Genomic DNA, 14,893 nt, shown 5'->3' with positions numbered 1-14,893 from the left:
CAGATGAGAAGGCACCTATGTGCTCTATTTTGTCATCTTATAAAACTGTAACCTAATAGCATAATGTCAACACAATACCTTTCACTTCTGGCCGATACTGCATTCCATCATCTTTCTTTCCAACTCCATTTGTGCCATCTGTTTCTGGATAATAAATACATGCATGGATAGTAGGAAAGGCTTATTTTCAGACCACTACATATATATTATTGAAATGTCAGAGAATAAAGTATTTCAAAGAAGTATTTTAGTTACAGTATAACTGATCACTTTTGTACACTGCTCCTCCTGTATAAACAGGTCCATGGAGTCAGTAACATCAGCATCTAGAGCAGTAAGGGTCACACTCCAAGGTGTAGGTTTTGAACAGAAATGTCCTTTGTGGGATAGGCCTAGGTTATTTTAGTGACAGTCTCTGGGTTTGTTTGGAACACTCAAGGTTGCAGCTTCTAGATGTAAGTGGCAAAGAGATGTTGGAAAGATATTATTCATATGAGAAGGTCTTAAATTCAATTCACCTTGGCTTGACTGAATTCAAGACCCCAAAACTGAACAGTTATGCACATAATTAACAATATATGGCAGTAATCAAACTGTTTCAGTGAACTGTTCCAAAGTTGGAAAAGGAAGCGTATAAATATTTGCACTATTGAGCCCCAAGTTTACTTACCTTGGAAGTGTATTGTATGGCTCACATCAGCAATAGTGAACATTTTCCACATACTAGTATTCCTTTTTCTCTCCTAGTTCTTACTGCCTTCTCACATAAGATCTGGTGTGCTATTGCTTATGTTCTCCTTTTACTATTTTTTCAGGTAATAGCAGCCAGGAAAAGCTAATGTAAACAAGCCACATCTGAATCATTCTGTGGGATTCAGGAACTTAAAAGTCTCCCTAAGTGGGGAAACAAAATATAGGTCGGGAATTCACTGATAACTAGATCAGTGAATTCTAACTAAAAATGGAAAAGAAAAGGCTCTATTGAGCCTTTCATGTCAGAATTTATATTTTTAAGAAAAATAAAATCAAACCTACCTGAGCAGTGTCCAAGATGTCTTATGTCAATCTGTTCTTGTCTCAGACATGATGCTTCTCTAACAAAGCATGGATTATTATAGGAACTTCCATCAGAGGCACACACAGGATTAAAACTGTATCCACTGCAATCTATATTACATACACACCTGTTAATAAAAGCACACAGCAGAACAAACTTGACATTCAACAAACAAAAATTAGGTAATATTGAGTCATGAGTAAACACTATCTCATATACTGATACCAGCTTCCTTTACACTGAAAAAAGCATGTTGCATGTATATACTGAGGAATTCGTTGACATCTAAGATTTCCAGTACAGAATTTATAGAATTATGATAGCTGCTTCAGTGTGCTTTTTAATAATTCACTGATATTTCTTACAGTTTTACTATGATATGAGTCTCTGATTAACACCTGAAAATGATAATGCTAGGAAGTTTCATTCAATATTCCACTTTTTGGGGGTGTTAGGATCTCTGAGAGGGAAAAAATAAAAGGAACTCCCATTTCTGTTAAGTACTACAAAATCTTTTCTCATTTCAGAGGCTGAACAAAATCAGTATGCTTGGTCAACTGTATTATTTTAACAAGACTTTCATTCATGCCTTTGAAAGTTAACAGTGGCTGTATTGTCTTGTACTGAAAACAGGATTATGCAATCTGAAGTATTTCATATTGCATCCAATTAACACTTCTGTCATTTCAGGCACAGTGTTTTCCACATAATTTGCAACTAGGGACCATAAAATGAAAGGTAGGCAAAAAGAAGACCTATCACGTAGATAATTCCTAACAACCCAAAGGTAGGTCAGCCAGATACTTAGATAAGACTACGACACATCACCCTTTTATTAGATAGTTCTGTTACCCCAGCAAAAAGTCTTGAAGTTTGACATGTGTGAATGGCATAGGAACACTTTCCAGTTCAGCAGCTTGTTTATTTCAGTCAATATTCTAATTTTTAACTAAACTTCTTTTTTAAGAGGAAAGTTTTTCTCTGTGCATTTCATAGTATTCTGCAAGCCATGCTCTGCCTCTGATGGGGAGAAGTAAGGAGAATTTCTCTGGCTCGAGAATGGAAATGAGGGCACCTGGTGGAGCTCTCTACCTGGCGCATTCTGCATGCTGCAAGAACAGCAGGGAAGGGGTGAACTGCATCTTCTCAAGAAGTGGCAGCGAGCACATTTATGTCTTACCTCAAGAAGCTACTTTCTTCTCCATGCCAGGAAGCCCACACAAAGGGCACATGATCTGGTTGTTAGAAGCTGCCAATAGCTTAATCTTGAATCATTCTAATAAGACGTGGGATGAAAAAAACCCAAACTACTAACTTGCAAGAGTTGTATTCTTTCCAGCTGTTTCAGCCACAAGTAAATGAATTAAGATGATATATGTGTGCCTCAAGATGGTAACAATAGAACTGAATTCGATGCTGCTAAAACACTGAAGATGGCCAGAGTGCACTGAAATCAGCACACTTTGCTCCATACAACTGTAATTGTGGATGGGTCACTGCCTCTAATTTCATCTGCCTAGAAATTAGACACCTAGCTGATGCCTAAGTTCTGAGAGAACCTAGATAATAAAAAACAATTTGAATTCTAATTGTGATAGTTATAATTAAGGCAGATGACATTCACCTGATGTAACAGAGTTCTTAAATCTTCCTGTGATCTTTATGCTGAAAGACCTCAATGCCTCCTAAGTTTCTTGAATAAGAGAAAATATTGGGGGTTTTACTCTGAACCTTTTTTCTTCTTCCTCTTATCATTTTCTCTCCCTCCCTTTTCCTGAGCATCTTTTGTTATCTAATTAACAAATTACTTGTGGCTTTGAAGATACTACTTTTCCCAGTAGTGCTTCATGCCTGTGTACCTCAGAATATTGCTGACAGGTAAAAACTGCCCCAGTAAAGAGTCTCTACACATCTTAAGGACCTACCTCAAAGCATTCCTTAAGTCACTAAATATCAACATGATGAACCTACAATAGTTTTTGTTACTAGAAAAGTAAACCATAAAGGAAAGGAAGAACTTCTTTGTTTGCATATTCCAACATAATTTTAAACCTAATAAGGGGCTTATTAGGATTAAACCTAATATATGCAAATATGCAGCTAAAAAGCCCACAGCGCAGCAGTTTTGCACGTATATTGACACAAACTTCCGAGAATACTATAGTACTCATTGCATGACATTGGCTATTTGCTTCTAATACCTTTATCCAGTCTTAGCACAAAGCAATCATGGTTGCATGTGTGTGCCCATGCTTGAGCACATTTACTTCTATTTACAGACAGTTTCCATGCCCAAGCAATTCTAATTCTGTCTGTAGTCATCATCCAAGGTCCACAGTATCATAACTATTGATGGTTTTCGTCATTCCCAGTGACCTGTGAAAATATTTCTTTCTTTCTTTTGGTGTTACTACAGTCAGAGTTGAAACTGATTGGAAAATTTTTGTTTTACATTTTTGTCCATTGTCATGTTCAAATATAGTCTCTAATGTCAAATACTTACTTCCTTAGGATTGCAAAATGCCTATTTTGAGGCAGTTGCAAATTTCTGACTCTGTTTAGCTTTAGCTTGCTGTTACCTTAACTCTAACCATCTAGCTTATGTACAAAAATTTCTCAGGGTGTTATCAGAATTTACAACCAGCCCATACCATATGCAGCTAGCAAGTAGCAGACTTTTGCCCAAGAGCTCAAATGTTCGATTTTGGACATTCACCCACATACACATGCACCCAGTTATCTGCCTGTTAGTTTTCACAATTTAAGCTACTTCTTTCCTATGACAGGGATGCAAAATAGTAAGACTGGTCTTCACTTGACAATTCAGTTATTTGCATAATTGCTTTGACAGAGTTGTTTGGTTTGTAAAAAAAAAAAAAAAGATTTAAATATACTGCAGGATAATGAGGAATATGACGTGACTCATGCACTTAAGAAATTTGAGATTATTATGCTTCATTATTCTAATATAGAAACCTAAAGCCTTTCAGAGGATTGAAGGGTAAATTGAGAACATGGCTGCTGGTGAGCAAGATAATGTGAGGGTAAGAGGGTTGGTAGGGTGGCAGGGAGAAAGCCAGGAACACATGTACTCAGGGGAGCCCTGAGCTAGGGAGAATAGATCTGGGAATCAGGCAGAGATCTGGAGTTGTGAATCTGCTCATTACGTGCCTTCCTCAGTCTCAGCTCCAGTAAGTATTGGAGCAACACAGGTGAGGTGGGGGTGAACGGGAAAAGGAGGAGTCGAATAAGAAATTCTTAAAACATTTGATACTGACTTTCATAGCCTAAACTTTCCTACCTCCACGATGCTACCTTTTGTGTATGAGCAACCTCCTCTGCTATAGAACAGGTTGCCCAGAGAAGTTGTGGCGTCTCCTTCCCTGGAGACATTCAAAACCTGCCTGGATGCAATCCTGTGCAATGTGCTCTAGATGACCCTGGTTGAGCCGGGGGGGGGTGAAGGGGGGTGGACTAGATGACCTCCAGAGGCCCCTCCAACCTTGGCCGTTCTGTGATCCTGTGATACTACTCCCCTTTGCTAATACACCTTATGTGAGCGTAGTAGCACAAGCCCACAGCCACATGGGTTCCTATCCTGAGGACTCAGCCTCAGGGCCTGAAATTTCTGGTCAAAGAGCCTGAATGGTGTGCAGTGAAGTTCTTCTTACTCATAGCTAATTGGTACTAGACACAAAATAAAGCCAGCTTTCCTGGAAATGCTGTACAATCCCTGGATGCTATAAGGTATGAGGACTAAAAGGAAAGTATCCAGTGTGAAGCAATGGGGCAATGAACTATTTCCTCAGAGCTAAGACCTTATGGAATTTTTGGAAGTCAAGTGAAGGAAGTTCACGTAATAATTCACTTGTTGTGCCTAAGCAACAGGAGTCAGCAAAAAGACAGACATTCTGAAGGCAGCCCTATTTCTAACAGGAGCCAGTGCTGAAGCAGCTGATGTATTTTTTAGCTACCTGGGCAGGAAAGGCTAATTATGAGATAGGAGCAATCAAAGGCAGGTAGTATTACTCTCAATAGAAAAAATGAAAAAAAAAATTGTTTTTAAATATTCAGTGTTTGTGAATTCACTTGGGAGAGTGAATCGCTGCACATCAAAAAATTAAAACTGGCATATCACTTCCTGAAAGCAGACAGGCTTACAGCCACAAACTGAAACCAAAAAAGAGCTCAAGAAAGCGTTGGAAGATTCCCAAGAGAACCTACTATTAAATACTGAAAGTAAGCTACACCCTGAAGTCAGAGAGCTACAGATAGACAACAGTTTGATACTGCAAAGGTGGCAGAAAATCCAGCCTTCTGAGGGAAACCATCCCCTCCAAATTTATGATAATATCATATTGAAGTCAAAGCCCAAGACTAGTAAGAACAGCCCCTGGAGCTGCACGCATGCTGCAGACAACAGAAGCCAAAGCAGCACACCGAGTGTGGGATAAGACATCGCAGAAAACGTTTGTGAACTAAAAGTTCCGTTTCAAAGAAAAGAAATCTTAATGAGGGCTGTATTTTCCAGCCGAAAGAATCTATGTGAGGCATCACAAGGTGTGGGCTTTTTTTCTACACATTTGCCTGAAATTGGACACAGAATAAAATTCCTGCATTGTCATTTGTTCCCTAACAAACTATGCTTAGACTGGGGAGAGAGCATGTAAAGAGACGAGAACAAAATATAGGGCTAGTCAGGAAAAGAGGGGAAGAAAAGAGTGAGATCAGGATGGTGCAAAGGGGAGTGGGGATATGCAGAAGGGACATAAGCTGGGAACCTTAAAGGGGAGAGAGTTAAGCCCATTTGCAAAGTTCCTAATAACCCACTTTTTAAGCATTTCTTTGCACTCCTGCCTGAGCTCCCAGCAGTGCTGTGTCCAGGTAACATGGATATGCATGTCCATTGCAAAATGCAAACTTAAGCTGTAGTAAAAATCTAGTTGAGTTACTTCTCCCTGTGTTGCCAAAAACCCTCTCAAAAGCACCTCAAGTAGCTGACTGTCTCCTTCATAGCATATAATCTTAATAATTAATCAAAGCAAGCATTAATCATAACTAATTCAGTGTTTCTGGGAACAAACAGATCAAAAGGTTTTGATTATTTTGGAAAATGTTGACAACCTGTTCTTTGGAAGCCCATAACACACTGGAGAATTAGGGAATGACATAGAGCATTAGGGTATGCTTTCCTGTGAAAAATCTTCAAACTGGCAAGCCAAACTAAAGGTTGTAGGAAACAAGCTGCAGGTCCAGCAGAAACTGAAGTTTACTACTTTAGACAATTAGTACATAGTGTTGGATTTTAGGACCTGTATTTCATAGGATCTCTCCTTTTTCCAGTCTTCCAAATGGCAGTGCTACATGAAGTCTGAAAGCAATACCTCCCATCCCTCCATCTCTCAAGGGGCTAGCAAAGTTGTTCTGTTCTAATGCAGAAAAAAAATCCTCTATCTACCCAGGACTATACACTTTCACCTGAAACTGTTAAAAATACAATGTCACATGAGTGCATACCCAGCATGAAAATATTGGCTAATACAGTTAGAATATAAGGAAATTTTATGCAGCAGAACATGATCTTATAAAATAGGAAGCACTGGAAAACCTTGTCTATCATATACGAACAAAGGTTAAGTAAAGATCTGAATTTATAAAAAAAGGCATTTTGAATAGAATGTATCACTTTAGTTCTTCTCATATTTAATACATATTAAAACATCATTCTGCAGTTGTTGAGACAACATTGCAGTTTTGACTCTAGCTTCAAATATTTTAACACTGATTTTTGTATAGAATTTTCTTCATATTCCTTATATAAAAAAGAAACATGCATTTCCATCCCTGATCATCAGTAGAAATAAAAATGAGGTGTGCTGCATCAGTGAGCTGCCTCATGTAAGCAGGTAAGTGCACACTGGAATTACAATGTACCAAAATGCCTGTCTTATATTAAAAAAAAACTAATAGAACTGTATGTATCATGCAACAGCATTTGTAATAATAGGAAATGTCTCAGATATAAAAACTCAATTCTCATGTGAGGAATTAACTCCCTATAATCTCTTTAAAACTGTTGGTTTGACCCCTCAGTATATTTTTCAAAATGTTAAAGACCGGTTTGGATGGCTGGCACAATCCAAGGAGATGATAGCATATGATGATGTTAGTCATATATAACTGCAGAACCAACACCTTGTATTTGAGCCTCTAGTTTGGAAAACCTGAAGTTCAAACCTAGGTCTAATTTACTTCCTTGCTGTAAGCAGACCAGGAATGAGAATATGGGACAATCACAGCTGAAGTGATCATCTAGCCTGCAGAGCAGTCGGTAACACTGCTTGAATAGCGTGTGAGAAGTCTCACAGACAGACAGCACAGAAGCTTGAGCTCTCTCTCTCAGGCAAATGCCACTCTGACTAGTATGTTCATTCCTTATGACTATCCCCACAGGGGAATCAGTAAGAATCTTGGGAATGGGGAAGGATCTTGGGAAATAAACCCCTAAATTTTGCAAATGTTCACAAAGAGAAAAGCAACCATTTTGAAAGCTTCCAAAACAAAAATGAGAGAGCATTTTTAAACTTCATCATATTTTTCTCTCCACCTCTCTAATATTTTTGCTTTTTGGACTAACTTCAAGTAAAGTCCAGCAGTGTTCCAAGCATAAACTATTGTGAGAGGCTGATCTGGAGCTGACAAAAATAGACATAAGCACAGCAAAGTCTGCATCAGAAATAAAAAACTACAATAAAAAGCTCCTCTGTTTCCCCAAAGCTTTTTGAAGGTGTTTGGTCTTGCCTCAGGCTTGACAAAGCCAAGCTATGTTGGGTACACCAATCATCATATGCCAACACAAGTCAAAAATCTTGGAAAATCTTAGAATAAGGTGTCCACAGCTTATGCTCTCTTGCCTTGTATATATTTGACAGACCTGAACATGCCTGGTGCCCCAAGAAAAGAAAGAAAAATCTACCAACTAACCTTCTGGCTGATATGCGGTTGCTCAATGCACCTCTCAAGGAAAAGCGTTAGTCACTTAAGGAAAAGTCACTTAAGAGAAACTTGTATTAAGGACCTCTTGTAGGTTCTTGATGCTTATTACCAAAAAAAAAGTGAATGAGTTTTTGAAGTTTTTGCCTTAACAGCTTGGTTGATATAACGGTCACACTGGGATAGCGGGACTTGGACCATGTCAAGAATTTTCTCATGATAATGTTCTTTTTGGTTTTAACAAAAAGGCTTGAAACAGGTAGTTAATTCTCCAAGCTGATGTCTTGCTGGAGAAGGTTGCTGCTTAGTGTTCTCAATATATCTTTTCTCCCTCTTAGTCCTGCAAAGTCATTAGGACTTATTCAGATGTTTTTAGGATGTACTAGGGTGCATAGAAAGAAAATTCATTTTATCACTTATGTCATTAGAGAGTTGATTAGCTTTTCAGAATTAAATAGAAGTTTAGATTTCCTGTGACAAAATGCTTTTACAAGTTGCATACATAGCATTCATTAACAATATTATTTAAATACAAAAACATTTGAATTTTGGGTAACTTTAAAGTGATATAATCACTTTATAGTGATTATATAGAACAAAGATCATTTTAGGTGTTTTTTAATAAAAAAGAACAGTGTATCTATCATTTACAAAAGGCTACTAGGTGTAGCAAAGAAAACTTGTTTAGTAAAATGATGTGACACATCTGAAATAAGCTCAGACTGTAAGAACACTTGCTGTTATCAATAAATTAGTTAGATCCCTAGAGATCAGAATACATTTCAAGGCTCCTTTTTATTTTCAGGCCTCAAGATGTACAGCACGTGTTGGAAGTTCTGTGTCCCTAAGAAACATGGCAGATTGTAAGAAAAGAGAAAAGAAAGGAAAGGACAAGCATTAGATATTTATGGAATGGGTCTGGCTTTTGAGAGAGGCCAGTCTTTCCAACTAACAGATCAGGCTGCTGTATTTGCATCCATCCGGAATTTGCTCAAGAAAGTATTTTTCTGGATTGGCCTCCCAGAGACTACTGCTTGCTACCTACTTCTAGTAGCACCAGTAAGCTTTCTCAGCTACTCACCTTTTTATTGGCACATCTATTTACAATTTTAAAATGGAAATACTAGAATTAAACAAAATGTGTGAGAACAGCAGATGAATAAGTATTTGCTAGGTGGAATAAATTTAGGTGAATTGAAATAGCAGAGGTGTTGCAATTGCAGTTAAGAAGATAATCAAATGTGATAAAGTCAAATGAAGGTTTACCATCATTTGTTGTTTTGTCCCTTGTGTGCAATTCTTCCCAGATGAATCCTGAACTAAGAACTTTCGGATTTCAAAGTGATTTCTCCATCTATTCAGCTAGAGCTGAATCGTCATTAGTGTTTTTGGAATCCTTTCTAAAATTCCTTTGTGGCACAGAGGAGATAAGGACAAGAGAACTAGATTTCAATTCCACTAGCTTCTCTGCATCCTGTTTAAACATCCTCTCAATCTTTACTTCTGCTCAGTAATGCAGAACATCCTTTAAACACAATGTGATTCAACTAGCTTTCAGCCATGGCCTTGGCCAGCCAAGCGCCCTCTCCCTTCTCTCTCTATTCTGATTTCAGGGCATGACTTTCTCTGACCATTGCAGAAACTGAGTTCCTAGTTTTAGCTGGCTTCCAGCAGCATATGTCTGTTCTCACAAGACTGACCTAACTCCTTCCCACCCTGAAATAGCATTAACCTTCAAAGACTTTGCATACACTCCTGCAAAGTTTTTAAAATATATATAAAAACAAACAGGCCTGGATTATTATCCACCTAGAATCTATTACATTTCTTAACAATCAGTAGAATGAGGAGACTATTATACAGTTCCTTTCATATCAGGATTTACTATAGCCCAGTTTTGCATAATTCAATAACACAAATCAGAACAAAACACAATCAGAAATCCTATTTTGTTCATTGTGTTATTTTACAGATTCTCAGGATATATATATATATATATATCCTGAGAATCTGTAATATATATATATATATATATGTATATATATGTATATATATATACACTTTTTTTTTTTTGCTGGACAAGAAAATCGAATTGCATTCACATAGGATTAAGAATCCTTCCCAATGAATATCTGTATACACACACACACACACACACACACACAATATCATATCCTAAAAAGGTCAAAACTTGTTCAGTATGGTAAGTGAGTGAAAAAGTGGTCAAAAGAGGCTAGTACAAACCAGTACACTATACATCAAAAATATCAGATCATTCCCTGGAAAACAAATAATACAGATAAGCCAAAGGCCAAAATCTGAAAATGTTCATATAGGTATTTCTAAGTGTTAACACTAATAATTCTGAATTTCTATTTCGGCCATTGTGAAAACAGATATTACGTAAATTATATTCCAGCTGGATCTATGTGCCACTGAAACACATTTCCTTTCCAAAGTAAATCTTGTAAAATATTAATCTGGAAAGGTCTACTTGGGGATCAGTTGCCAATCTTTCTTGAAAAATCTATGTTATGAGTAAAAACAGATCTTTGATAGCAAAGTGTGCTTTATTAAAAGAGGCTGAATGTGCTCAGAATCTCATTTCAATGTTTCATCTGTTAAAAAAACAAAAAATAGGTAAAAATGAGAACGTTAATTAAATTTAATAACACAAGACATTAAAATGACACATTTAAACTTTTATAGTTAAGCTATTATTGAGTTAACATGATTATCTCATCAGCAAACAAAAAAGAAAAATGATATTTTTAGTTAAAATTAAAAAAAATTATTTCAGACACTTGGGGACTGAAGGAAAGGAAGATTGTCACTGAACACTTGATAAGCTGCAGGGCAGGGCTACCGCTCAAATGCGTTCTCGACAAGTTGGAGGAATACGCCAACAAGAACCTCCTGAAGTTCAATGACAAACGGAAAGTCCAGCACAAGAAATGGAATAGCTCCACCCTACAGGATGGGCTGGGGATGGAATGGCTGCAGAGCAGTTCTGCAAAAAAAGAGCCTGGGGGGGTCCTAGTGGACAACAAGTTCACATAAACCAGCAACGGGTCTTTGCAGTGGAGAAGGTCAACTGCATCCTGGGCTGCATCAGCCAGCAGATTGTAGCCAGCAGAGCAGGAGAAACAATTACTCCCCTCCGCTAGTACTCATGAAGTCACATCTAGAGTACTTTGTCCAGTTTTGTAATCTCCAATACAACAAATATTTGACAAACTGGAGAGGGTCCAGCACAGAGCCACTAGGACAGTTAGAGGGCTAGAGTGTGTGATGCATCAGGAATGGCAGGGGAGCTGGGCTTATTTAGCCCAGAGAAGAGAAAGCTGAGGAGGCATCTAATTGCTGTCATCAGCTACCTAAAGAGGGGTTGTCAAGATGACAGAGACTCTTCTCAGAGATGTACAGCAAAAGAATGAGAGACAACAGTCACAAGCGGCAGCAAGAGAAATTCTGATTAAGGAAAAACATTCCTCAGCGTGAGAGCAGTTTAGCACGTGAACAGATACCCAGGAAGCTTGTCAGCTCTCCTGCATACATGTTTAGAGCTCACCTGGAGAGGGCTCTGAGCAACCTGAATGGATTAGATTTGCTTTGAGTGCAGGGAGGGAGGTTGGGCCAGATGACTCACTAGAGAGCCCTTCTAACCTAAAGTATTCTACAGTTCTACGATTTCATTCTGGATATTATTTTTCTGAAGTTACAACACACTTTAAAAATCAACATTCTTTCAAACACTTGCTACACATTGGCATGTTTTTTCAGGTTACCTAGAAGTCCTTTGGCATTCAAGAGGAAAGAGACACACCACATAAAATAGAATGCAAGAGCAGAAGATTCAGCTCCTCATAAGCATATGCTACTTTTTGTGTTGAAAAGATACTACATATCTGAAGAAATAAAATGTGAGATGTGAGATGAAATCCCTACTTTTCATTTCATTCAGTCTACTTTAAAACATAAATATTGATGGGTGGGGGTGGAAAGCAAGGTACTGAAGAAAAGTCTCAGATGGCAGCTTTTCCCATGATGGATACAATGTATGTATCAGGTTTGCTGCCAAAGGAATAAAAAGTTAGGGACAATCCATGTGAAACCTGTCATCTGCTCCTGTTACTGCAGACCTACAGAAAGCCACTGTACAAAAAATATGTCATATTATGCCTTTATGCAGCTTAAGACTTATGCATCCACTGATGATTTTTGCATGCTACTAAAAAGCCTTCCTACAAAGTAATAGTTCTTTAAAATACTTATAAAGAAAGAAAAAAAAAAGAGAATAATATTTCTGTGGTTTCTTCGACGTGACTCCTTTTGGCATTTATATAAAGAAATATTACATAATGTACTAATTTGCATATACTTGAACATTAATTTTCTAAGTATTCCATGCTGTTTATAACAACCATCTGCTCAGACTTCACTTCTTTCTCCCAAACAGTCCATTTTAAATTAAAATTAACATTGACAATTTTTGCAGAGGCAGTGGAAATAATAAAGTTATTTATATTTTTCAGAGACTCACAGAATGGTTGGGGTTGGAAGGGACCTCTGGAGGTCATCTAGTCCAACCCCCCTGCTCAAGCAGGGTCCTCTAGAGCACGTTGCCCAGGATCGCGTCCAGACGGCTTTTGAATATCTCCAGGGAAGGAGACCCCACAACCTCTCTGGGCAACCTCTTCCAGGGCTCTGTCACCCTCTCAGGAAAGAAGTTTTTCCTCATCTTCAGACGGAACTTCCTGCGTTTCAGTTTGTGCCCGTTGCCTCTCATCCTATTGCTGGGCACCAGAGAGAAGAGTCTGGCCCCATCCTCTCGACACCCTCCCTTCAGATACTTGTACACATTGATCAGAGCTCCTCTTGGACTTCTCTTCTCCAGGCTAAACAGGCCCAGCTCTCTCTCAGCCTTTCTTCATAGGAGAGATGCTCCAGTCCCCTCATCATCTTCAGAGCCCTCCGCTGGACTCTCTCCAGTAGGGCCATGCCTCTCTTGTACTGAGGAGCCCAGAATTGGGCACAGCACTCCAGGTGAAGCCTCCCCAGGGCTGAGGAGAGGGGCAGGATCACCTCCCTCCACCTGCTGGCAACGCTCTGCCTCATGCACCCCAGCATACCATTGGCCCTCCTGGCCACAAGGGCACAGTGCTGCCTCATGCTTAACTTGTTGTCCACCAGCGCTCCCAGGACCTTCTCTGCAGAGCTGCTTTCCAGCGCGTCAACCCCCAACCTGTACTGCTGCATGGGGTTCTTCCTCCCGAGGTGCAGGACCTTGCACTTGCCTTTGTTGAACTTCGGGAGGTTCCTCTCCGCCCAGCTCTCCAGCCTGTCCAGGTCCCTCGGAATGGCAGCACAGCCTTGTGGCGTGTCGGCCACTCCCCCCAGTTTTGGATCATCAGCACACTTGCTGAGGGTGCACTCTGTGCTTTCATCCAGGTCACTGATGAATGCACTGAACAAGACTGGACCCAGGACTGACCCCTGGGCAACACTGCTAGCTACAGGCCTCCAGATAGACTCTGTGCCGCTGACCGCAACCCTCTGAGCTCGGCCATCTAGCCAGTTCTCAATCCACCTCACTGTCTACTCACCTAACCCACCCTTCCTGAGCTTACCTATTTATAACTATTTATAACTAAACTATTTATAACTACTTATGTGATGGGAGACAGTGTCAAAATCCTTGCTGAAGTCAAGGTCAACAACATCCACTGTTCTCCCCTCATCTACCCAGCCAGTCATTCCCTCACAGCAGGCTAGCAGATTGCTTAAGTATGATTTCCCTTTGGTGACCTGTGCTGGCTACACTATTAATACTAATACTATTAAAGCTACTATTACTTTAATACTACTATTACTTTAATTAGTCCTCCTTTAAAAAAAACAAAAAACATGGAAATGGAAGTGTTTAGACTGCAGAGGAAAATACTCAAAAGTGAGAAAATATTCACTGACAGGTTGCTCACAATCTATCAGGTAATTTTCTTAGTTCTATCCATTTTCCAACCTAAATAACTTCATTTTTTGCCTATGAATTCTTAATCTGCTCCCACTGCCTTTAATCATTGTAATACATCTTACAACAAGATATATTTTACATGAAATAGATTCCAGTTAGAAGACAGGGAAAGGGAGAGCTATACTCCCCCTGGTTAGAGATTTTCAACTGCTTTCATTCTTAAATGCTGTTTCCTCCTTTGACATAAGCATGCTCCATTTACACTCCTCTCCTACTTCTCTCAAGCATGCTTGTACACACCGTTTTTGCAGCTGCAATGTCAACACCTGCCCATGCAGCCAAGAACTGAGTTAATTTTCTCCCATAGTGCAGGTCATTACCAGAACAACAACAGCTTTGGGAAAACAAAACCTGATAAATTACTGGTGACCTTTTTCTCCTCTCACCAAACCTAAATACCTCCCAGGTCTGTCTGAAGGAGGCCCTCCCCCCATGATGTCCCTATTTGTTCTAACAATACCCTGCAAAGAGTCCACATATACACTGTGATCATCACGCACCTGGGTGGAGAAATTTGCTACATCTGCTTATGCATTAGGGATTGTCTTTAAAATCCTCTCGTTTCTTGGTCATTTATTTTGGGCTCTGACAACTGACTGATATTCTTCGTCAGAGGTATTTCTCAAAGGTGCATGCTAGAGGTCTATCGCGAGTTCAGTTGCCACAGAGAGTTCAGAAAAAGTGATGGATGCAGGTTCCCTGCTCAACTTAATGTTTAGATTCATGCTTCGCACTGACAGAAGGTAGAGAACTTGGAGGGAAGAGAAAATCTGAGATGAATTATCAGTCTTATGGTTCTTTTATTTTGC

At 39.2% G+C, this 14,893-nt stretch overlaps 1 protein-coding gene across 4 annotated transcripts in view; it reads right to left on the bottom strand.

Annotated features, from left to right (window-relative positions):
• The window catches only part of TMEFF1 (transmembrane protein with EGF like and two follistatin like domains 1), a 115,638-nt gene that overhangs the window by 10,869 nt on the left and 89,876 nt on the right, over positions 1-14,893 (bottom strand). For 2 of the 4 annotated variants that reach the window (XM_068936314.1, XM_068936311.1), the window contains exons 6-7: positions 1,036-1,184; positions 79-144 (exon numbers count right to left, since the gene is read on the bottom strand). In XM_068936314.1, the coding sequence (XP_068792415.1) occupies positions 79-144; positions 1,036-1,184 (215 nt within the window). The remainder of the gene's footprint in view (positions 1-78; positions 145-1,035; positions 1,185-14,893) is intronic. The other 2 variants (XM_068936313.1, XM_068936315.1) reach the window with 1 other exon arrangement.

The sequence above is a fragment of the Struthio camelus genome, chromosome 2, assembly GCF_040807025.1.
Source record: "Struthio camelus isolate bStrCam1 chromosome 2, bStrCam1.hap1, whole genome shotgun sequence".
Classification (NCBI taxonomy): Eukaryota; Metazoa; Chordata; class Aves; order Struthioniformes; family Struthionidae; genus Struthio; species Struthio camelus.
The sequence above is the reverse complement of the archived record's forward strand: the minus strand, read 5'-3'. Positions and strand labels throughout refer to the sequence as shown.